The sequence below is a fragment of the Heloderma suspectum genome, chromosome 5 (assembly GCF_057233095.1).
Source record: "Heloderma suspectum isolate Gila_16-S chromosome 5, 16-S_ref, whole genome shotgun sequence".
Classification (NCBI taxonomy): Eukaryota; Metazoa; Chordata; class Lepidosauria; order Squamata; family Helodermatidae; genus Heloderma; species Heloderma suspectum.
The window spans coordinates 161,419,920-161,444,824 of NC_139462.1; the positions used below are offsets into that span (position 1 = coordinate 161,419,920).

Sequence of the window (24,905 nt, forward strand, 5' to 3'; positions counted from 1 at the left end):
AAACTCCACGATTCCCTCCCCCTGCTATTCTCTCTGTTTCTAACTGCTCCACCTTTCCTTTTTGGATGAACATGAACCACATGACTATAGTCCCTTACATGGACTTTGCTTCCAGAATAATCCCTGAGCAATATGGATGGATTTCTGGAATTGTGACTTCAGAGCAGCCACTGTCCCATGAGATTCTATGTGTCTGGGAATAAATTGGGAGCCCAGAAACCTCACTCAAATGTATTTAATGTTTTTATTTAATATATTTTTATACCACCCTTCAACCAATGTTTCAAAGGTGGTAATGTACAGTCAGCTTTTTAAAAAATATTTTTGCAATGATGTCATTTGATTTAAGATTGTCCCCATCCCTTCTGCCCCAAGAAAACCCACAGCCCAAGCTCCCTAATGAAAAGAGTCTGTTAATATAGCATGAGTGAAAGACAGCCTGAAAAATGATACTTAAAATGTTCATAAATTTTTCAACACAGGCAAAACCCTTCCATACGATGAGCATTCTTTTTATATTATGGTAGCACTCAAAACGTGCTTGACTCCTTTACGTGATACATTCCTGAAGGTAGAGACAATATCTCTTCAAGCATGAGAACTTGAGCTAATAACAGGTGAATGCAATAAACAAGTGTTTGAAAACACTTGTTTTCAAACAAGTGTTTTCATACAGGTATACTCATCATACAGGTATACTCTAATGAGTTCTGGGGTTGTCTGCAGATCACCCCTGTGTGATTTGTTGCATGGAACATATCTGCACATGTGCCATTACCATGACTAAGACTTGCATAAGAGTGTGGATGTTGACTTACAAAGGCCTGTTGATTCCAATAGGGTTTGCAGAAGATGTTCCTCATGGATTGTGTTTATTATAATGGCACCATCAAAACTGCCAGTCAGCCAATACACTACAAGATATGGTATCTTCAATCAGCATCAATTTAGACTTTGACTGGTTAACTGAATAAGCCAGACAAATTACCAAAAGTATTAATCAAAGTGTGAACAGATAACTGGAATTTCGAGAGAAACAAGATCAAAAGCATAAAACAATTTTAAATTCTAAACAATCATGCACAAAGCCGTGAATACTACTATTTATTTGTTTGAAGGATTTATAGCATGTCCTTCAAAAACATTCCCAGGGCAGCTTACACAACATAGTAAATAGTCTAATGAAGTTAATACAATCTGCAAGTAAAAACATCTCAGTGATATTTGGTCATGTTGGTTGCAGTCTCTCCTTGCATCTCTGGAGACACAGAAGATAGTAATGGTTCTGGATTATTCATGTGGCCCAAACTACATTATCCAGTGTACCAGTGATAACTGTCATTCAGAACAGGATTTGAATCAATCACATGGAAGTGAAAGAGTCCATATCTTATTAATAATCCTTTGATGCACCTGGAAGGGGGTGGGGGGAATGTTTTAAGAATCAGCTGTTCTTTAAACACCTAGCTTTAACTACCTCTCTGACATGATAAAACTTTTCCTGATGCTACTCAGTTCTTCAGTAAACTCGAGAGAGCTTTAAGCTTTGATCATAAAGGTATTCTTTTAAGGAACTAGTAATTTTAGATTTTGTTTTCACATGTCTGATAGTTCTCCAGAAAGTAATACAAATTTTATGTACAAGGCTAATGTCTTAAAAAATAGAACTCCTAGCCAAATTTGATTGATGTTAATACTTAAAATAGTCTTTACAAAAGTGTTCTTTAATGTGCAAGATTATTTTTAACCTGACAGAATGGTACTTTCAGGTGTCCTAACTCCAGGAAGAAAGATCACATACTTAAGGAGGGGAGAAAGAGAGAGAGATTATATTTTTTTCTAGAAGTTGCTATTAAGACAGTACATTATTTGTTTATTTGTTTATCTAATTTATTAATAGTAGTTATATACTGCTTAGTATAATAAAATCTCTAAGGGAGCAATCCTGTGGCCACTAGTCAGCGGCTAGATGGCCATAGGATATCTGGTTTTCTGGGAACCGACCTTCCCCCAAGGCAGCGCAGAACAGCCCCAGGCTCCGCGCTCACAAAAGGAGCATGGAGCAACCAAAAACGGGGCGTTCCAGGAGGAGTTCCGGGGCGGAGAGGGAAGAAATTCCGGTATGACACATCCTATGTGTCGTTCAACAGCCTCCTCCTCCCCCGCTCCGCCCTCCCTCAGCTAGACAGCCAAAATCAGCTGTCTAGCTGCAAATGCAGGGCAGGAGAATGATCCCCTCCGTGCTTCTCCTGCCCTGCATTGGATAGGCAGTCGCCTCCAAGTTTGGAGGCAGCCACCTATCTGCATAGGATTGCGCCCTAAGTGGTTCACATATAAATATTAAACATCACATGTAAATAGACTATTAAACAATTTCAGCTACAGTAACAATACAAATCACATTTAGAATACACTGTTAAAAACAATTTCATGTATAATAACAATATGAAATAATACAAGTCAGAGTAAGATGGAGCAGCATATGATTTATTTATTTGTTTGTTTATTACATTTCTATGCTGCCCAATAGCCAAAGCTCTCTGATTTCACAAAGAGAAATCACAATTAATTACAAGCCAGAGTGAAATTATAATAAATGAAATTATTAAGACTGTGGGTTGGATCCAGACTTGCCCGTCTGAACAAAAAGTCTCCTTCCATCCTTGGAGGGAACTGGGAGGCTTCCTTCAAGTGCAAGGCAGTGTCAGGATTGATTCTGAGCGTATGAGATAGTTAGCAGTTCAGATTCAGAAGGGGAACAGCCAGAACCAAGGGAGGCATCTTCCTGAGAAGGTTCAGATATGGATAGGCGTCCTTCTCAGGTTGCTGACACCCAAATGGCTGGGCCTGAACCCCCCCCCCCATGAGAATCCAGGAGGAGGAGGAGAGCACAGGGTGTGACCTGAGGGATGCTAGACTGTGGCACAGAGTGAAGTGGGAAAAGTTAGAGGCAGAGCTCAAACGGTCGACCCGGTTGGCGATGCGTGAGGATCAATGTAGGGGAGCACCACTGGAAGGGAGGGGTTTCCCTCCCTAAGTTATTCTGGCCAGCAAGTCCCTGTTCAAACTGCTGACAACATCGTAGCTCCCATTTGGATCCCCTGCTGTTATTCCTTTGTAGCCGGAGAGTCTTCGGGGAGAGTCTTCGGGGATTTGCAACTGTAATTAACCTGTTGATAGTGAATTAAAGGCATGAGACTGAAGCCTCTCTTCTTGTGTGTGTGCATGAGGAAGGTGGGGGCCAAGGGAACGTGACAGGAGGTGAGGCAGCAATTCCCCCTTCCTCCTGCCTCCCCCAGTGCCACCTCCCATACTGTTCTAGTGGGTCCCCCACTGCTCCAGAACAACATGGGAGGTGGTGCTGGGAACTCAAGGGGGAATCAGAAAATCATTGCCCCATTCCTTTGGGCAAGCAGAACTCCCCTGAGTGCAAGTCTGGATCTAACCCTGTATTAATATTTTTTACATTTTTAAAAAAGCATTTATTTTACCATTTGGTTGTTCAGGTGCTTTCTTTCATAATATGTGAGTAACGTAAGTGAAATTCCAGAGACATCTGTGTATGTTAGCTATGTCTTGGTAATAGCTACATGTTCAGTTTGCCCATGGGTATTCACAGTCATTGTTGGATAGATGTTTTAGGTGAAGATTTTACCAGGAGTTGTGTCATCTGATTGAGGCACAAGCAATGCTGATACTATCTTAAGTTGACACAATTAACATTTTATGTTTGTTTCATTATAGGATTGGCAAGATCCTGGTCACACTAAAGCTAATGATAGAAGGTGAAACCAAGATTTTGCCACATGCCTATTCTGAGGAGAACAAACTTGGACATTTTTCTGTGCTCCTGAGTTAAGGGCAAAATAGGTGCCTTTCTGGAAAAGACTTGGGAGTAGTTCATGTCATTATTCCTCCTCTCCATGTCATTCCTCTCCATGCACAGCTGAGGGTGACACGGTAAGCTACTTCTCACATTATCACTGAGTGCTCCCACATGTTGTAATGTGGGCAGGGCTTATAATATGACTATTCATGAGGAAAACATGGGTAAGCTGAGAATCCAGAAGCAGCAAGACATGTCCAGGCCTTTCTTGTGAATGGACAAAACCTGTTGCGTTACAGTTCTTAAACCCAGGACTGGCTTGCAGGAACACTTTCATGTTACAATGTTGAAGTGGTTCTGTATGGATTCAGTTGACTGTGCAGTGGTAAAAGGCAAATGAGAGTGAACAGAACAGGTTGTTTGCATAGTTGTTTTTTGTTTTAATATAGTAAGAATTTAGTTTTAATTCCTCACTTCTTGGCACATCACTTCGTGAAATACAAGAAGCACACACACATGAGACCCATTGTTTCTGTAACCCAGTTTGTGACAAATATAAATAGCATTGAGTAGCCAATTTAACACCTCAGTAATAAATTAGTTGTTAAAACAGTATCAAGTCACTTAAAATTTAACTGTTTTGTGGGGCCATTTAATTTATTAGGAATTATACATTAAATTTAGAATTGCCAGAGGGCATTTTTACCAGCTTGCTTAGTTTTTCAACACCTGTCCAACTGCTTGGTTGAAACCTAGCCAAATGGTGGCATGGTGACAAATGCCATACTTACATCTCATTTGGATTACTGTAGCATATTCTGTGTGGGGCTGCCTTTGAAAAGTGCTCAGAAACTTTAGCTGGTCCAGGATGCTGCAGCCAGACTGTTGACCAAGGTCAATTAGCAGGGTTATATGACTCCACTATGTATTTCTGGGCTCAATTCAAAGTGCTAGTTTAAATTTAAATCCTTTTAATTTAGCCTGCATTATTATATAAATAACCACATTTGTAAACATTTCTCAATAACATTCTTCAGTCTATGTCTTATTGATGACCAGCAACATAGAATCATAGAATAGTAGGGTTGGAAGGGGCCTACAAGGCCATCGAGTCCAGCCCCCTGCTCAATGCAGGAATCCAAGTCACAGCATCCCTGACAGGTGGCTGTCCAGCCTCATCTTGAACGCCTCCATTGTAGGGATGTACGGAATTGGCCTTACCTGGCTCTGCCGGGTTCCGCTGCGGGGGGGAGGCGCTCCGTCTCTCCCCCCGGAATCCTCGCCGGGGGGGAGGTGCTCCGCGCCTCCCCCCCGGAATCCTGGCTGGCCAGCTCCGCTCTGCGGGGATTCCGCAGAGCCGCTGGCCGGCTCCGCCAGCAGCCGGACATCTGGCCGCTGGCTAGCAGGGACGCAAATGGCGGTGGCCGTAGCCGCCGCCGTTTGCGTCCCTGTAGTCAGCCATGATAGGCTACGTAAATCTTTACGTAGCCTATCACGCCTGACTTTAAAAAAAAACACATGCGTGTACGCAAATGGCGGCGGCTACAGCCGCCGCCATTTGTGTTCCTTATTTTGGCCCGTCTTAGTCTCCGTAAATATTTACGTAGACTAAGACGGCGAAAATAAGGGGAACGCAAATAGCGTAGCAGAAGCATTTTGCGTTCCCCCTTATTTTCACCATCTTAGTCTACGTAAATATTTACGTAGACTAAGACGGGCCAAAATAAGGAACACAAATGGCGGCGGCTGTAGCCGCCGCCATTTGCGTACACGCATGTGTTTTTTTTTAAAGTCAGGCGTGATAGGCTACGTAAAGATTTACGTAGACTATCACGTCGTTTTGGGTTTTTTTTAACCTAGCCATGATAGGCTACGTAAATCTTTACGTAGCCTATCATGTCTTTTTTTTTTTTTTAAACACTGGAAACGGCAGCGGTGGCAGCCGGTCAGAAGACCGGCCGCCGCAGCTGCCACCGCCGCCCGGAAGATCCTCCCCAGGTAAGTCTCATCCCGGGGGGGATCCGCAGGGGGGCGGGGAGTGGCAGACTGTTCTGCCACGGAGTTCGGGGGGCTGAATGCACTGGCATTCGGCCTCACCGAGATCCATGGCGGAATTCTCTGCCATCACTACTCCATTGTGGGAGAGCCCACCACCTCCCTAGGTAATTGGTTCCATTGCCGTATTGCTCTAACAGTCAGGAAGTTTCTCCTGATGTTCAGCCGGAATCTGGCTTCCTGTAACTTGAGCCCATTATTCCGTGTCCTGCACTCTGGGGTGATCGAGAAGAGATCCTGGCCTTCCTCTCTGTGACAACCTTTCAAGTACTTGTAGAGCACTATCCTATCTCCCCTCAGTCTTCTCTTCTCAAGGCTAAACAGGCCCAGTTCTTTCAGTCACTCTTCATAGGGCTTTGTTTCCAGTCCCCTGATCATCTTCATTGCCCTCCTCTGAACCCTCTCCAGCTTGTCTGCATCCTTCTTAAAGTGCGGCGCCCAGAACTGGACACAGTACTCCAGATGATGCCTAACCAGTGCTGAGTAGAGGGGAACTAGTACTTCCCGGGATTTGGAAGCTATGCTTCTATTAATGCAGCCCAAAAGAGCATTTGCCTTTTTTGCAGCCACATCACATTGTTGGCTCATATTCAGCTTGTGATCTACAGCAATTCCAAGATCCTTCTCACCTGTAGTGTTGTTGAGCCATGTATCCCCCTTCTTGTAACTGTGCCTTTGGTTTCTTTTTCCTAGGTGCAGAACTTGGCATTTATCCCTATTAAATGTCATTCTGTTGTTTTCTGCCCACGCTCCAGTCTATCCAGATCACTTTGAATTTTGTTTCTGTCTTCCAAAGTATTAGCTGTCCTGCCCAATTTTGTGTCATCTGCAAATTTGATCAGCATTCCCTGCACCTCCTCCTCCAAATCATTAATAAAAATGTGGAAGAGCACTGGGCCCAGGACTGAGCCCTGCGGTACCACACTCGTTACCTCTCCCCAGTTTGAGAAGGTCCCATTGATAAGCACTCTTTGAGTCCGATTCTGTAGCCAACTGTGGATCCACTGGATCGAGGACACAGGTAAGTTGCAGTTGTGTCTGTATGTAGTTTAAGGGGTCAGTACCTAGGTTTATGTAGGATATGGCAAAAGGAATGTCAGAAGTCTATTTGAAGAATTCTATTTCCAGTTAGGAATTCTATTTTCAGAGGGGAACCTGTGGCCCTCCAGATGTTGTTGGACTCCAAATCTCATCCACACAGTCAGCATGGCCAATGGTCAAGGATGATGGGAACTGTAGTTTAACAACATCTGGATGGCCACAAGTTACCCACTTCAGAGTTAGACCATTTATTGCAGGAGGGTGACCTTCCTACTATCTTTTTCAACAAATTAGCATAATAGCCTGTTTATTCCTTCCTTCCACCCATCCCTTTTAAATCCTGCTGCTCAGCTAGCACATTTCCACTTTGTAATAATATATTCCAAATTTCTATTTGATTTCTATGAATCTGTATGTGTCTAACATAAGACATATTATTTCAAAAGTTTGTGAATGGGCATGTGTGTAGTATATCAAAAGTTTCTAAGAGTTACAATTGTATGATTGTTCCAAGCTATCCTGGTGTTTTCAATAATTTTATGAACTGTGGTCATAGCATCTTGTTTCACATGTGTCCGTGTGTGTTCTAACATGCTCAAATAGAAATGTTATTTCAATGTCAGTATCATGTGTTCCAATATGTGAAAATGATCAGTATCATTTTCGTGACCTAGAGAACATCCCCTATCAAAATGATAATATTTCTCCCTTGAAAGTCAAGTCTTCCAAGCTTCCCTTCTTGGGTTACAGCTCGAGGATATACTTAATTATTCAGGTCATGATAATTGTGAACCTCACAATTCATGTAAGGAGAATGTGGGGAGAACCTTTGTCTGTGAGCCAGAAGACATTTGTTTCATATTACTACATGTTTCAAACGATGAAAGTAAATTACTTCAAAAAAACACAGATCCCAATTTAGATGAACTTAGCTAGTTGAATGATGAAAGACAGGAAGAAGCACATGTTATTTGCTTGAAAAACAAAGTCATTCTACTGCCTGCCTTAATTTCCTGATGCTAAGATATATAGGAATGTTTAAGGTACGTCAAACTGCAAAAGTGCTGTGATACACACGTTGCCACGAACTTCCTTTGACAGCCCTGTTTCTAGACCTGCCATCAAAATTTCACCTGTGAAATTCAAAGTGAATTTAGGGGTTCCTCCTAAGGTGGAACATCTGAGGAATTTTGAAGAGACTAGTGAAGTTTTTCAGAGGAGGTCCAGACATCCCAAGCCTGTTACTGGATATTGCCTGAAGAGATATTCGAAGCAAGCTTGAAGGTACTTGCTCAAGTGAAATGTTAATAGATGGAAACCAAATGAGATCAGCAACATTTTGGCAGGGGTGGATAGCAGGATTCATATAACCCTACTTATTTCTGTTGCCTATATCAGCTCAGCAGCTACTGTGTAATCAATCAAGTCCTAATTTTCAGTTTAGGATAAGAACTTCTGGCTACATTACAGCCACTTCTAGGAAGTTTGGGTCACCAGGCTGTTTCTCATAGGCCCTCTGAGGCCCATTTTTTAACTGTGAACATCCCATGTCCATCCCACCTGGTTGATAAGAACTTAATGATATTCAGAATTGGTGCCTGAGTTTGCTTGCTTTACTCTTCCTTACCCATCCCTTTTCCTATTCTGTCAAGTCAGTAAGCCTGTGGGAACCTTTCCTGCTGAAGTGTGGGCTAAAAATGCTTTAAATAAATTAATCCAGGGTGATTAAAAAAAAAAAAGCTTGACTTTGCATCTGAAGGTGCTAGGCGTGCCTCCCTGGGTAGGGTATCATAAGCAGGGCACCACTAACAAAAAGGGCCCTATCTCTGGTTACTACCTGCCTCACTTCTGAAGGCTGGGCTCATGAAAAGAGCCTCTGATGCCAGTCTTGGTTGTGGGGCCCTTTGTGTGGAAGAATGCAATCCTTCAGGTACCCTGGTTGCAAGCTGTATGGGGCTTTTAAAGTTAAAGCTACACTTTGAGATGTGCCCTGAAATGAACAGAAACTCAGTAGAGCAGTTTTAGCACTGCTGAGAGATGTTCCCTCATCTAGCTGTCACATTCTGTACCAATCAAAGTTTCGGAATAGTCTTCAAATACACCCCCATGGACAGCATGGTGCAGTAGCCTAATGTGGATGTCACCAGTGCATTGCCAACTATGGCCCAGGCTTTCTCAGCACAGGAGGAGTTGCAGCTGGCACAGCAGTTGGTGAAAGGTAGATGCTATTTGCATATCCAGCATTAAGGCTGGATCTAACAGCACCCCAAGCTGTGAAACTGATCCTTAAGTGCAACCCCCATCCTGTGGTGCAACATGTCAAATCAGCCTCTTCTAAACCTGAATATTCATAGGGTCCCGTGGAAGGTCGCGCACATTCTGTGGACATATATTGCTGATTGCTGTTTAGTTCTTCCCCCTTTTGTTCACTTGATGCTGGGTGAAGGGTGCTACCAAGATCTTGTAGTAAGGAGGATCTAGACTTCCTGGCTGGTGATGTTATAATGTAACATGTATTTGAACACCATTTCCTGAAAGTTTCAACAGCAGATCTAGTCTTCTGCTATCAGAATGTCTGGTACTTGGTTTTGCACTTAAACCACATGAGACGCTGCTTTCTCTTATTTTTATTATATTAACAAATGTCAATCCATAGCCATTTTTGCAGAAAGCTAGTGCCATTTCTTTGCATTTGCTGGGTTTATATCTTTTCTGTCTTGCTGCCTCATAGATTTTCAAGCATTTGAACTTTCTCTCTAGACATAGCAGTAAGAGCATTCTTGTTTGTGGATCTTAGAGGTAGCAGGGCTGACAGTAAGATAATTAGTCTACTTATTGCCATCCTATATACACATGGGAAAGAGTGAGCACTGTTGTCTTTTGTCATTGCAACAGTCACTGCCGTAAATCATTTAAGTTAATCTTGCTGTCCCTTTGTTTCTGCAGTTACAGCAATGAAAATCTGCTGCGTTTACAATTGCTTGTGTCTTGAAATAATGATTCAAGAGAACAGCAAAAAGGCATTATGTTGGGGACAGCAGGAGGAATTTGTACACCCCCAACTCCCTGCACAAACTTTCCAGAGCTGAGACTGATAGAAGACGAGAAACACCCTTTCTTAGATGCACATTTGTTCTTGTTGATCACTGATTGGAACTGGGATAAAGTGTGTGTGTGTGTGCGCGCGTGCGCGCACATACTGCACTGAAAGCACTGAAAAATGCACATAGCATTTTTGCTGCATATACATTGATGCTTGCCATGTAAACACGCGATGGACACATTGTCAGGGATCTGGTTGACTGCGCCCCTGGCACTCATTCACTCCATGTTTACAAATCACATCTCTGCTTCATTCTTTATCATGTTTGCCTCATATAACTTACTAGTTAACTTTAAGTTAAATTATTTCCAGTCTCTTACCTTTGATCAGCTACTGATAAAAAATACAAGATATTGGTCTGGGGAAAGAGAGGAGTTGGGGACTAGGAGAGGGAGAGGGAGCAGGGCAGTAGCGGAGAAGCTGCCAGGCTGGATGGGGATATTCCATAGGCTATATCATTCCATGGGCTGGAGTTCCCCCATCCCTGTAGTACATTCTAGCATGATTTATTTTATCATTCAAACAAATGTTACAGCTCACCGTGGGTTTTTTAAATAATTTAAAAAATATTTTTCATAAGATGTTTTAGCGCACAATGCCTTATAATTTCTCATCAGAGTGTTATATCTGTAATTTTTAAAAATGTTTATATTTCAAATGCTAGCTCTCTTTAAATCTAAAACTCTGTGTAGTGTGTATGTATGTGTTTAAGGGCTGTAGCTCAGTGGTAGAGCACATGCTTTGCATTCAGACAATCCCAGGTTCGATCTGTGACCTTTCTAGGTGGGTTAGGAAACACCTCTGTCTGAAACTTTGGAGAGCCACTACCAATCAGTGTAGAAAATACTGAGCTAGATGGACCAATGGCCTAACTCAGTAAAAGACAGCTTCTTACATATTTGTGCATGTGTGTATCCATGCATGTGCATGTGAAAGTGAGATTTCTGGGTTTTGATGAAACTGTGATGAATATTAACATTACAAAATATATCCTGCATTTTGGGGCAAGTGGTCCCCTAAGTCTGGAAGGGCTCTGGATGTGAAGATCTTCCTCTTCTTCCCCCATAGGGCTTTTCTACAACAAGCCCCATTTACTTCAGTGCAAAATGCCAGAGCCAATTGCATCTGGCTGAAAAGGATTCTTCTTCCTCATGGTCTCTGTGCATCACACATATGGGCTCTGTGCCTGCTCAGAGCCTTGATTCGGGAACTTCTACAGCTGATAAATTTTTGGTGGGAACCCTTCCCCCATCATCCCACTGCGCATATCCTAGCAGGTTCCCGCTCAAACCCTCAGTTCTTCGTCGACTGCCATTGTGGTAGTACGCGACTGAGGGGACTTCTTGGTCTTTGGACTGCACTGAGATGATTTTAGTATTTTTTTCTTTTCCTACCTTCTCTTTTTTTCTCTCCTAGTTACACTGTCTTTACAGTTATTCATTTTAAGTTTTTCTTACTTGTTTCAGTTATAAGCAATCGTTTGGTTGCACGTCACCTTAGGGCCTATGGCTGTTCAGGCCCCTTATCACAAATGCGTTCACTGTGGGGGTAAATTACCTCTCACAGCCAGTCACTCACTGTGCCTACTTGGTCTAGGTGAAGGGCATATTGTGGAGGCCTGTCACCATTGCATGTCATTTAGCAAGCAGGCTAGAAAAAACCACGCCAACAGGCTCAAAGCAATTCTTTGGGAGAAGGCTTTAAGAGCAGCGGACACTCCTAAGAAACCCATGACACTGGGGACAGATTGGCCAATAAGCTTGACTGTGGATAAGCCTCCTCAGGAGGAGTTTATTGAGAAATTGGTGACTTCACCTTCTCAATCAGCTCCGCCTCTAGCCATGGGCCACTCTGACCTACCAACCCCAGGCCAAACTTTGGCAGTCTCTCTAGCAAATAAAATATCAAAAAAGGTGAGGTCTTATGTGGGTAAATCCACTCTTCTCCAGTAGACAAGGAGGGTAGGAGATTGGACTTAATGGGCAGGCATATATATTCTTCCACCTTCCTTGGGTTGAGGGTCACAAACTACCAAGCAGCCATGGCTAGGTACCAACTCTTTTTGTGGGAGAAGATTGGCAATCAGCATGAGTTGGGACATGTTTTTCAGTCTGAGGCGACTAAGCTTGTGAGGCAACAGATTAACACCACTCAACACCAAGCCGATTGTGATACCAAGGCAATGTTGGGAACTATAGCGCTTCGACGGCACATGTGGTTGCGTTCGGCAGGCCTCACACAGGAGGCGCGTTCCTGAATTGAAGACCTTCCATTCAACAGCGAAGGTTTATTTAACTCCAGGACTGATGAGGCCATTGATACTATCCAGAAGGTGAAGACTACGGCGCGGAAAATGGATCTGTCACAGATTCAACCAGCCTTTCAGCAACACTGCTGGTACCATCAATCGTCTTTCAACCAGTCTCAACCTCAACCAGATCAGCAGACATGCCAGCAACCAGCCTCGCAACAAAAATGTCAGTTTGCCTTGATGTCACGTTTTCAGTCGTCACGCAGGAGAATGGACTATGCGAAGAAACAACTCCTTTGACTGCCTGCTTTCAGTACCTCATCTCCCGGACCATGCTCCTCTCCTTGGTTCCTGTCTTGCAGCCTTTTTTCCAGCTTGGCAGAGAATAACATCAGACTCCTGGGTCCTTGCTATTGTTCAGCGAAGTTACAGAATTGAGTTGGATGCTCTTCCACCTTTTTCAGGCATCTCAGAGTCAATTTCATCCTCACTGCTCCTAGAGGAAGTGGTCAAGCTTCTTTCAAAGGGCGCGATCAGACAACTTCTTCTTTCGGAGATGCATGGGGGTTTCTATTCCCATTATTTCACGGTGCCTGAAGAGGACGACGCACTTCGACCAATTCTGGATCTCAGAGGGGTCAATGTGTTCATTCTGCGCAAAACGTTCAGAATGACTACATTGACTTTGATCCTACCCTTGCTGCAGAGAGGAGATTGGGTTGCAACCATCAATCTGAAAGATGCATACTTCCATATTGCCATACAGTAGTTCAGCCAACGTTTTCTCCATTTCACAGTCGACAGTTCTGCTTACCAGTTCGAGGTTCTACCTTTCGGGCTCACTACAGCTCCACGGGTTTTCACGAAATGCATGGCCATGGTGTGTGCCCATCTCAGGCTTCGAGGAGTCCAGATCTATCCTTACGTCAACGACTGGCTTCTAGTTGCTCAATCAAAAACCTGGCTGCAGAAGACCATTCTGCTCATGCTAGAGTTGTTGGAAAACCTGGGTTTGTGTGTGAATTTAGAGAAATCATTTTTGGTGCCATCCCAAGTTGCCCAGTTCATCAGAAGGTCAGTTGTTTCTTCCTCAAGATTGAGCTCAAGCATTTCTGCAGTTTGCATCAGACATGCCTGCTGTACGAGTCTACATTTTATAGAAACTACTTGGGCTGATGGCGGCTACAACTGCGGTGGTCCTGTGTGCCTGCCTTCGCATGAGGACATTGCAGAACTGGTTTATAAGGGCATTCAACCTGCAGCATGACTCCCGAAGAGTCAGACTACAGCTACTTTCTACAGTCAAGGCTTCACTTCGATGGTGGATGGCGTTGGTGAACCTCTTATGAGGCCTGCCTTTCCAACTTCCTACCCCGACGTTGACAGTCACGACAGACACCTTGATGCTGGGTTGGGGTGCTCACTGCCAACACCTCAAAGTACAAGAGCTATGGGCAAAGGCAGAGGTAAACAGTCACATCAGTGGCCTAGAGCTGCTTGCAGTTGACAAAGCCCTGAAGGTGTTCAAAGTCATCCTTTATGGGCGTCACATCCAAACTGCTTCCAACAACATGAAGGTGGTATTCCACCTCAACAGACGAGAGGGGACTCATTCAATGTCATTAATTCAGCTGATGATACAAATCTTTGAGTGGTGCATCACATGGGACATCACCTTTATGGCAATTCATATTGCAGGCGAAGACAACATCCTGGCTGACCCTCTGAGTTGCTCCTTCCCAGCGTCTCACAAATGGGAGTGCAATCCAAGCATCCGCAACCGCCTGTTTCATTGGTGGGACCCCCCTCCTGGGACCTTTTTGCATCGGAGAATGCACCGTGCCGCAGCTTGAGCAAGCAGAGGTGCGAGGTCTCTCGGAGATGCCTTTGCCAGGGATTGGAGGGGATGTTTCCTCTACATGTTTCCAACATTTTGTCTTCTCACCCAAGTGGTCACGAAGATAGAGAAGGATGAAGCACAGAGTGTCCTGATTGCACCATGGTGGCCCAGGTTTAGCCTTGGTTTGCTAAACTCCTGCGTTGGTCCAGAGGGGATTATTTTCAACTCCAGTCAATACCAGCGCTGCTGTCCAGGGACAGAGGCAAAGTGAGACATCCGGATTTACTTACCTTACATCTCACGATGTGAAGGAACTGGCAGTAGACCGGATAGACTTACCTGCTTCACTCCAGTCTGTTCTTGAGGCAGCTAGGAAACCTGCTACTAGAAAATCTTATGCAAGCAAGTGGGACACGTTTTACTGTTTTTGCTTGAGACAATTGCTTCTATCCTGTCCATTGTACTGTACAGGATATTCTGAAGATTTTATTTGCACTTCATAAGGAAGGACTTAGTTCTTCTCTGAGTTTATGTGGCAGCCATTACAGCTTCCTGACTTGCTAATAATGTCTCCTCGGTCTCCTTGCATCCTCTGATCCATCAAACCTCCGGTACCAACATAGAGCATGTCTGTAGTGTTGCATGCGCTTACCAAAAAACCATTTGAGCCACTCACTACAACTGATTTTCATCTTCTTTTGTTTAAAGTAAAGTTTTTAGTAGCCATCGTATCAGCAGGATGCTCTGGATAGGTATGTGCCTTCGAGTGGATGATCTATACTCATGCTTTCATAGGGACAAAGTTGTACTTTGCCCTGACATTGCTTTCCTGCCTAAGGTGGTTTTGAGTTTTCATTTGGGACAGGTTATTGTTCTTCCTGCCTTTTTCACCTCATACTTGACAGTGATTGAAAAGACGCTGTACACCTTGGATGTTTGCAGGGCTTTGGTGTTCTACAAAGCTAGGACAGAATCATTTCATCGATCCCAGCGTTTGTTTGTCTGTTATGGGGGATCCAAGAAAGGTCTTCCTGTCTCCTCCCAGTGCTAGCTTCTTGGGTTATCCAAGCTATTAAACTACAGAAGTTCCTGAATGGAGGCTCCATGCAGGCGCAGAGCCTATATGTGTGAATGCACAGATAATCACGCGAAGAACTCCAGTTACAGGTAAGAAACCTGACTTTCTGTTTTAAATAGCTATGCTTCTGAAATTCAAAATTAGTTACTTCATAAGTTGAATCTAGTAGGTCTTCTAATTCACAAATGTATCACTGAACTTTACTTTTTTCATAATTCAAGCTGAGGTTGATTATAAGTTAATTTGTATTTTCTGTACCTGTGTGGTCTGCACAACTAAGCAGCCAAACTCTGTGTGTGCTCAGATGGCGGTTCCTGTAACCCTTTAATTTCTGGAGGAAAGTAAAAAGTCCCATTTGCACATGGAATGGTTTAACTTTAATCCAGGGTTCCCCAACATGGTGCCCATGAGCACCTCCAATGGCATCCACAAAGCTCCTCACTCCCTGCCCCCTTAAAAAAAAATGGGCTTTTTAAATTAAACATTGAAAAACAGTAGGGTGCCAGATTCTCCTTCCTGTTCCTGCACCTGCCACTGATCAGCTGTTCAGCGGGCAGGAAGAGAAAACAAGGCAAAACAAGGGGACAGAGGAGAGAAAGAGCAAGGCTAGAGGCTAGGCATGGGGAGAAACAGTGAGGTAAAGAAGTGGGAAATAGTGAGGCTAGAGGCTGGGGGTGGAGAGAAACAGCCAGATAAAGGGGTGAGTGGAGGGGAAGCAAGGCTAGGGTTTAGAAAGGGAGAGAAGGAAGAAGGCTAGGGATGGGGAAGGGAGAGAAACAGTGAGGAAAAGTTTGGGGAGAGAAATAGTGAGGCTAGGAGTGGGGGGGGGAGAGCGAGCAAAGGAGTAAGTTCTGTGTGGATGCAAGAAGACTGGGCGAGCCAGGAAGCAACTCTTTCCATTTCCCCCTCCCTCCCAGCCTCTAGCCTCACTTTTTCTCTCCCACACCCACCACTTCTTGTCTAGCCAAGCCATTAAGTGACAAGCCACATCCTTCTTGAGAGCCATTTTGTGGTGGTGCCCACAGCAGTTTCTCAAATTCCCAAATGTGCCCACAGGTCCACAAAGGTTGGGGACCCCTGCGTTAATCCTATAGTTATCCCTTGCCAAAGAAACCAATCAGTTTAGAAGTTTGGATCCGAAACTATGCAACAACCAATTGCATTCAAAGAACCAGCTGTGTCTATTTGTATCCACCGGTTGTTTGTTTGTTTCTCACTCATGGTTGGGGATTAATTTCTGTTCCTGCTAGCTGAGTTGTGACTGACATTTCCATCGCTCCATGTTGATCTGTCCTGAGGAGGGTCAACCTTCCTCTCCTGGTGCAGCTTTCTGGGCTTGGCTCCCCATGCCTCCTAGGCAGAGAAGAAAAGCAGCCGGCGCTGAATCAAGAGGCTGGCTAGTATTGCTATTCTGCTGCACACACCTTCTGGCTGGGAGTCAAGGCAAAGCAACAGAAGAGCACTGTGTTGCCCTGTGCAGTAGTTTCTTCACAGCACGAGCCCTCTGGGAAAGCTCAGGAGGGAGAAATAGGAACCACTTAAGGTCTGGGGCTGTGGCATGAGCTGCCCAGCTGCCTGCACTCCAGCAAGCATGCCTCAAGCCTCCATTTGGCTAAGGACGGAGAGTTGGCACCCACTGGCTTGCAGCAGCCATGAAGCCACATCCAGCAGCAGTAATGAGAGGGACAAATGCAAAGAGAACAGTGGAGGTGCTGTAAGCAATAATCCAAATGGGTTTCCTGGGGCCTCTCATGTTTGACCTCTGGGATGTTACCAGCAACAGTGCGGTTGCTCTGGCCTTCTTTTCCCCCTGTGCCTCAGAGAGGCTGAGCAGGCATATGGGAGCAGTGGGCTGCTCTCAGTCTTTTCTCTCCTGCAGCAGACAGCCGCCTCTTCCCCGCCCCGTCTCCACACACACATCCCGAAAGTATAGACTGCCTCACCCTGGAACCGGTGGAGAAAGGAAAATGTGAAGTTGGGGTAAATTTTCATTCTCAAGGGGCTCAGGGATAGGGGTGTCTTACCAGACATATTTCAAAGAAAATAAAAGAAAAGAAAAAGGGAAGGGGGAGAGAGAGAGATCCTGACAGTCAGAGGTAGAAGTATAAGCCAGTGGCCTCTGGTATGTTCTTTTTGGATGGCTCAATTATCAGCATCCAACCTGGATATTCCGAATCCAGTGCTTTCTCCTAATGTTTCCTTTTCTCCAGTGTGAGTGTTAGTGCATTTGAATGGTTTTTCTTATATATAGCTTCCACTTACTTGGTTTAAGGGGCTTTATTCCAGGTGCTGGGCTTGAGAGCTGAGGGGAAGCCCCTCTCCTTGGTGTCATTCTGTCTGTCAACCAAGAGGAGGAGCTTCCCAAAGGTAAAGCCTTCCTTCCTAAAAATGTTCCTTTCTTCCTTCCCCCACCCCCAACCTTCCTCCAAGGAGCTTCAGGCAATGTACAAGATTGTCTCTCCCCAACCCCCATTTTATCCTCACAATAACCCTGTGAGATAGGTTAGATGAAAAGTTAGTTACTGGCCCAAGGTCATCCAAGAGCCTCATGGCTGAATGAAAATTTGAACTCGGGTCTCTTCAGTCCTAGTCTACACTCTAACCACTACACCACAATGACTCTCTCGTGCAGTATGTGCGTGTGTGTGCATATGCTTGTGAGTTTGTGCATATATATTATGTAAATTGAGAACGTGTGCAATCACGTGTACTGCAAATCTTTGATTATATATTCCACTGAAAATATCAAAGCCTTTATTGTATAGTGAGTTTCTTTTTTATCTCTGTTGGGTAGGGTCCATTCAAAATGGAGAACACACAGTAGACTTTGAGGTTAAATGGCAATCACAGATAAATTGAAAGAGTTGCTTTTGGGGTGTGCTTGCCTTGCCAAATTACAAGTGTAAATGACTTTGAACCTCCTCCCATGAATAAGAAAATAAGTTCAGTATTTGAAAAGTAAGCTCTGTTGTGTAGGCTTTTGTTCTTTTCTTTTTTTCCTTGCTGAGGATATCTGCTTGTTCTAACATGTATTTGTTGAGATCTGAAAGTTACAAATCTTCATAATCTGTCTGAGAATACATGTCTATAATGATGTATGCCAAAGAACACCTGAAATACTCAGGCTTTTATCATACTTGGTTCTGATTTAAATGGTCCATCATCATTGCCCAGGCCTGTTTGTACAAGTCAGCAACTGACAACATCAGCTGAACTTGTTTAACTTGCTTTGCTGTTGCCGCACACACACAGCGCACTTATATATTTGTCTCTTCATTCAAGATAATACATAGGAAGTATTTCCAGAAGGTGAGGAGGTTGATCTGCCACACTGGGCCTCAAGCGTGCCCCCAAGCTATGTCCACTGATACTAAACACCCACTTTGGCCCTGACAGCCAGATGTATGGAGGGGGCAGGTTGTGGTATTCAGTGCAAGGCACTTTGGACATGCTGCATGGTACACCTCTTTATTACTACTTTGCGAGATCTGGGACTGAAACCTAACTTTAAAAACATGAAGCAGAATTGTGCCTTAGCTTAAACTGACAGCTGTTTTCATTTACAGAAGTAAGAAATGTATCCTAATGTAGTTGTTTTGTGTGCCTCAGCTATTTCAGGTGTACAAGCCACCTTTTTTGTTCAGTGTACATCCAAAGAGAAACTATAAAGCTTGACAAAGAAAATGGTCATCTTTCTCATTGTATATCAGTTTCTACATACTTCTGGCTGGGTGTGATTGCTCCTCCTGAGGGTTGAGAGGTGTGATTCTACTGTAAATTAATTTGGAAAACATGTGGTCACTGGTCAGAACAGATGTATGTCCTTAATGGCAGATGTTTGGGGGGGATTTAAGTGGAGATTTGAAATGAATATGGTTGACATGATAAGTAACATAGGAAATAGCCATTTTTAATTTCAGTGATAATATTTGGAAATGTAGCTGTTCAATTAAAATGATTTAATGTGAGTGTTTTCTGTTCTCATCAACAGGCACAGACTTAAACGATGACCATTATCACTTGCCCATCATCCATATTTGCCATAGAAAAGTAAAGCCTCTAACCTACCTGACTAGCTTACTACCTGATCACCATACACATGTGTGGTCTTGTTAACAGTACAAAAGGGGGGGGACCTCCAAATTTTGGCTTGTATGATATATGTGATATAATAATAAAGATATGTAGAATTAAAAACACTTGGGAAAGTGCCCTCAATCTTCAAAGAAAAAGTAGCTCACATTTTTAGGACTTCCATATTTAGAGACAAATTCACAAATGGAATCTAACAAATGTATAAACACTTCCATTGTTTCCGCACACAAAAATCTGTATTTTTGTGTGTCATCTGGCTTCAATGGCCGTGGAAAAGTAATTGTCCCCAAGAGTCATTACATCTATCTATTTTTACATGCCATGTTATTCAATTACACAGTTGCTCTAGAGTGCAAGTAAAAGTGGGCTGCAGTTGCATTTGGACCAAGCAAAACCATAAGCTTTTACTTTGAAGAATGCTTCCGTTTTGCATCTAGTCTTTTGTTGCAAATAGCATGAAGTTTTCCTAACCAGAAAGCACACTTCCAACTTAATTGAAGTTGCAGTGGGGCAGGAGAAAATCATCCCATTCTAAAGGATAAACATAATTCATTCTTTAGGTTAACTGATTTTAAAGGTCCTTCCAATTGAAAATTGAAAGTTACGACTAATTACAGGATGGGGAAACTAATTCAGTAGTGCAGAGATGTAAACCACAGAGGAGAAACCATGACCCTCCTCTTCCTTTTTAACCTAGAATATAGGCTAATGTTTGTTAATCATTTTGTTCTGAGAATCAAATCAGACCAAAATTGCAGATAAATAGTCCTCCCAACTCCTCATAGATTATTAGAACAATAACAAAATGCTGTTGATGGATTTTTGTGTTTCAGTGTATGTTAAGTTTTCTTATTAAAATGCAGTATCACCTCCACAATGGTGTTCTTTATTACTCATCTTTGTTTAATTGTATTAATCAGAGGAAAGCTGTATTTCTTTGGCTTCATAAAGAAATTCCTACTAAATTGCATTGAATGGACACTAAACCCAGATTTAAGTGCAGTATTTTAATTAAGGGAACAGCTATAACTGTAAAGAATTCATCATGTGCTTCTAACTCATTGTAATAAATTGGGCTAGGTAGGAGGAATGTCTTAGAATCCTTTTCAGTTGAGTTGGTGAGATGATATTACAAGGGTATGTAGAATGTAAGACAATATATATGAATAAAATACTTCTTGAGGCACACATTAATACATGTTTTCATCTGAAAACTAAGCAGAACATAAAACAGCCCCATAGGCTACTTGTATCCACAGGAGCTTGCATATCCACACACACGCTCACACACGTTACTTCCTCATTCAAGTGGACTATTAAGAGCGAGCATTGTGCACAGTAAAGACAAACACAGCTGTGTTGCCACTGAGTGGAAGGATACCTGTGTGCGTGTAGGAGCTCCATGTGTATGTTTTACACATTTCATATTATGGTTCAAACTGAAGAGATTCTTTTTAGGTTCCTTTGCATTACTAGTTTGATTCTGGTTCATATCACTTTTGGTCAACAGTTTCAGGAAGCTTCACTGGGCTATTAAAGGGACAAATGACCGGCATTTATGTCATCACAGTAATTGCAGTGAAGGTTGCGAAGTTCTGTCTCAGGATGTACTATTATACTTCTCAAGAACATGGAAATAATAACTCACATCACTACACCTCTCTAATAATGCTGACTCGAGATGCATAAGATTTACAAGGTCAGCCATCCCCAATCCCAGTTCACTGGGCTTTTGCACATCACTCATTCATTTTGATGGCCTGGGAAGATAATTATGCTGCTAAGTATCTGACAGTGATGCATTGTGGTAGTCCAGCATTTTGTAAGACATCTTCCAACAGCAGTGATTTTAAGCAAGCTGTTTCTATAAATGAACATTACAATTAGTTTGTGTAACTAGTGTGATGATGACTGATTTTCCCACCATCAAACAGAAAAGAATTATGTCTTGAAATTTAATTTGCTATTGGATTTTTGTTGGCCATTTTAGTTGCACTGAAATTAAACCCAGGTTGTTGAAGCCAGCGGACTCTGAACTATCAAATACAGGGATAAAGAACACAAATAAATCTTGTTCAATAAGCAGAGCAGCTTTTGTACATCAAATCCAGATTTCCTCTAGAAAGCCACTTACTCTAACAGCCAAACTTGAGATATAATTGGCAGTCTCTCTTGTGTACCAGTGGGAAAGGATACAGAGTCTGAAACCAAGCTGCTAGAAACAACTTAATCTCGGGCCAGAGTTCCAGATGTTGGAATGGAACCGAGACAACCCCTCCCCCAAACATACAAAGATGTTAGGTTTAGTGGTATGTGCCCCTCCAAATGGCCTTGCTGGCTATATTGTGGCCAGAGTGGGAAATCTGCAAAGACGCAGCTTCATGGCTTCTATGATGGGTGGAATAATGGGGAAGGGAAGGGTTATTCTCCAATTGTGCCAGGATAATCAGCTGTTTGGGTTGTTAATGCTGAAGCTCCACTTGATGAAGTTGACCTTGCGCCCCCACCCCAAAGAGAAGAGTGTCTTTCTAAACCTTTGATAACTCTTCTTGTGATTATAGATAACTTCAAATGAGAAGCACTCTGAAAGCCTGAAGAATGATGGAGAAATTCTTGTCCGCACACTAGAAAGATTGGCCCAAAGTGCCAGGTGAGTTCCCTTAGGCTTCCTGTAATTTCCAGGCTGTGTGCACATTCCTCCTCTTTCATCTGTATGTAATCACCTCATGCACTACAAGCTTCTTGTGTTACCTCCTACACAATACTATCATCAAAACTCCTTTTATTCAAAGCTTTCTAGCTCCTCCAGCCCTCTCTTGGCTACTCTCATGATGTGGCAGGTCAGAGCTATGTGGCACATTTTTCTCTTTCTTTCCTTTCCAACATCTCACCTCATAACCGGATACTAGTCTGTTCCTGCATGCCCAGCAGAGAAAGACCCTCTTTGTCTTCTCTGAAAGTAATGGTAGCAGAGGACATTAAATCATTTTAGATAAAGAGTGGACATATGCATTTTTCATGAAAAGTAAATATTTGAAGACTGGGATGTCCACAACTATCTCCCAAATCATATACATCTGCTTTAGCTAGAGCAGTACAGCAGCATATGCCAGAGCAGCTAAAACTGAACTCAGAGAGTTGCATCGCTGCTTCACGATTCTGTGTAGGGGAGCAGTCATCTGCCCTGATGCCACTCCACCACAGCAGGCAAATGCTAATGCAGTATAAGGCATGGCAGCTGCTGAGCCCACAGTGGGGAAGGAATCAAATTCTAGTGCCTGCTCGAGTGAGCTAATTTGTGCCCTTGTGCAAGGACATGTAAGCCTGACTCTGTGAGAGTCATTGCCATAGTATTACGCCGCAAGGCATAATCTGGAAGGCTAAGTGTGTGTTGGATGGCTCACATTAAAATTCTGACATGGGTCACTATATTTTACAGTCTAATATGTCTTACAGTTTAAACCAGGAGCATTGTTGTTCTCTTTCATTCTTAACCTCTCTTGATTTACGAAGGGAAGGGCTTATGTGGCTGAAAAATGAGACTGGACCGTGTGCTCTTCTAATACAGTCATTATGGCTCAGTTAATTGCACGTTGGCATTGGACATGTGCTCAAATCTTAGTTGTACCAGATTCAGTAGCAGTCTTTGGGATTGTCACAATCTCTCAGCCTGTTTCCCATCTGAAAAATGAGAATCCAGATTATTCATCTAATTATTAAAACATCTGTTATAATTTTGACCTGTCTTTAAACATGTTTCCTACTGTGAGTCTTTGCCTCGGGTGGGTGAGGATATAGATCTAGTGCATTCATTAAATACATCTCTGCTTGGGCAAGGCACCATTTTGAGCTTTAGTCCCTCATCCCTAAAATAAATATCAACTGGCTTCAGCTAGATGTTACGAGGATGTTTGAGGTAAGGATTCCATGGCATTTTGCATACAACATGTACTATAGAAGTTAGTAATAATGAATACCAACAGAAAAATTACTGGATGTTCTTTGAAAAAAATCTCATTTTCCCATGTAGATAGAAACAGCCAATAAAACTATATATACAACAGCCAACTTATTTTGGGGAATACTCCCTCTGCTGAGATGCTGCCTATTTGATGGCTGAGTTTTATTGTCTATCCTGATAATACTTTTTCCTTCCAACCGTTTTTCTTACCCAGAAGATAGGGTACACTTTCACTTGTGAGAAACTGAAGGCATTCAACTCAATGAGGACTCTTAACCTACATCTTGTGTACAAAACTTTTTGCTGTACCCTTTCAAACCCACATTTGTTTAAATTGCTAAAGAATGTGCAGTTAGCACGAGGATGGTCTGTTTTTTTCCTCCATATTCTCATGTATGTGGACCTTTTTTTTTCTTGCCTCTTGAGCATTGTTCCATGGCTCTTTATTCTTTCTTACTGTATCAGAGGAGGAGAGGAGCTCCCAAGTGTTCTCAGCCTTTTCACCTTCTTCCCTCATTTTTTTTTAAATTGCTGATGCAGTGCTGGTACATATGCCCCAATCCAGCAAGGGATAACCATGTGTGGAAGGTGGCTCCTGTCCACACAACCATTACCCATATTGCTGCTCTTCTGGGCTCCACTGAATTAGCTGGATCTGTCTTTGGATGGATGTAAGGCTACATCTCCTCACATGAGGCCATTAGTGATTCTAGCCCCTCTTATAGCTAAGTAGCCAAGTATTAGAAAACCTTGAATCCCTGTGTGCACTGGCTTCTGATAAGGATCCTATCAAACCTCTATCAAGCAAAGCCTCTTTCTGGCTTTTCATTCTGACAACACACGCATGTATGTATATCTTACCCCAAGAAATCCTTTACAATTGAACCCACACCCTACCAGTATCTTAGTGACCTCTGTACTCTATCGCAATGTTAAATTAAAATGGACCCAAACAATTTTTATTGGTATACAGCGTCATGTTAATGTGTTTAGTTTTTTAAATGTTTGTAAATATAGTTTGAATTCAGTTCATGCTCCAAGACTGAGCATCCAAAAAGCAGGCAAGACTCTCAGTTTGATCCCTAAGCTAGAATAGTAGAATAGTATAGTATAGAATTCTACTATATAGAATAGTAGGGTTGGAAGGGTCCTATAAGACCATCAAGACCAACCCCCTGCTCAATGCAGGAATCTTAAGTCAAAGCATCCCTGACAGGTGGCTGTCCAGCTTCATCTTGATTGCCTCCAGTGTGGGAGAGCCCACCACCTCCCTAGGTCATTGGTTCCATTGCCGTATTGCTCTAATAGCCAGGAGGTTTTTCCTGATGTTCAGCCGGAATCTGGCTTCCTGTCACTTGAGCCCATTATTCTGTGTCTTGCACTCTGGGATGATTGAGAAGAGATGCTAGCCTTCCTGTGACCACCTTTCAAGTCCTTGAACAGCACTATCCTATCTCCCCTCAGTCTTCTCAAGGCTAAACATACCCAGTTCCTTCAGTCTCTCCTCGTAGGGCTTTGTTTCCAGTCCCCTGATCATTTTTGTTGCCCTCCTCTGAAGCCTCTCCAGCTTGTCTGCATCCTTCTTAAAGTGTGGCGCCCAGAACTGGACACAGTATTCAAGATGAGGCCTAACCAGTGCTGAGTAGAGGAACTAG

The 24,905-nt window shown here is 43.1% G+C and overlaps 1 protein-coding gene across 7 annotated transcripts in view; it reads left to right on the forward strand.

Annotated features, from left to right (window-relative positions):
• ULK4 (unc-51 like kinase 4) overlaps nucleotides 1-24,905 on the forward strand; it is a 367,782-nt gene that overhangs the window by 341,235 nt on the left and 1,642 nt on the right. For 6 of the 7 annotated variants that reach the window (XR_014792296.1, XR_014792295.1, XR_014792297.1 and 3 more), the window contains one exon: nucleotides 21,851-21,939. Coding sequence is in view for 4 of the 7 variants with exons in the window: in XM_084858057.1 (XP_084714183.1) it covers nucleotides 21,851-21,939 (89 nt within the window). In the remaining 3 variants the exon portion in view is untranslated. Of the gene's footprint in view, nucleotides 1-8,023; nucleotides 8,683-21,850; nucleotides 21,940-24,905 lie in introns of those variants that run through there. The other variant, XM_084858061.1, reaches the window with a different exon arrangement.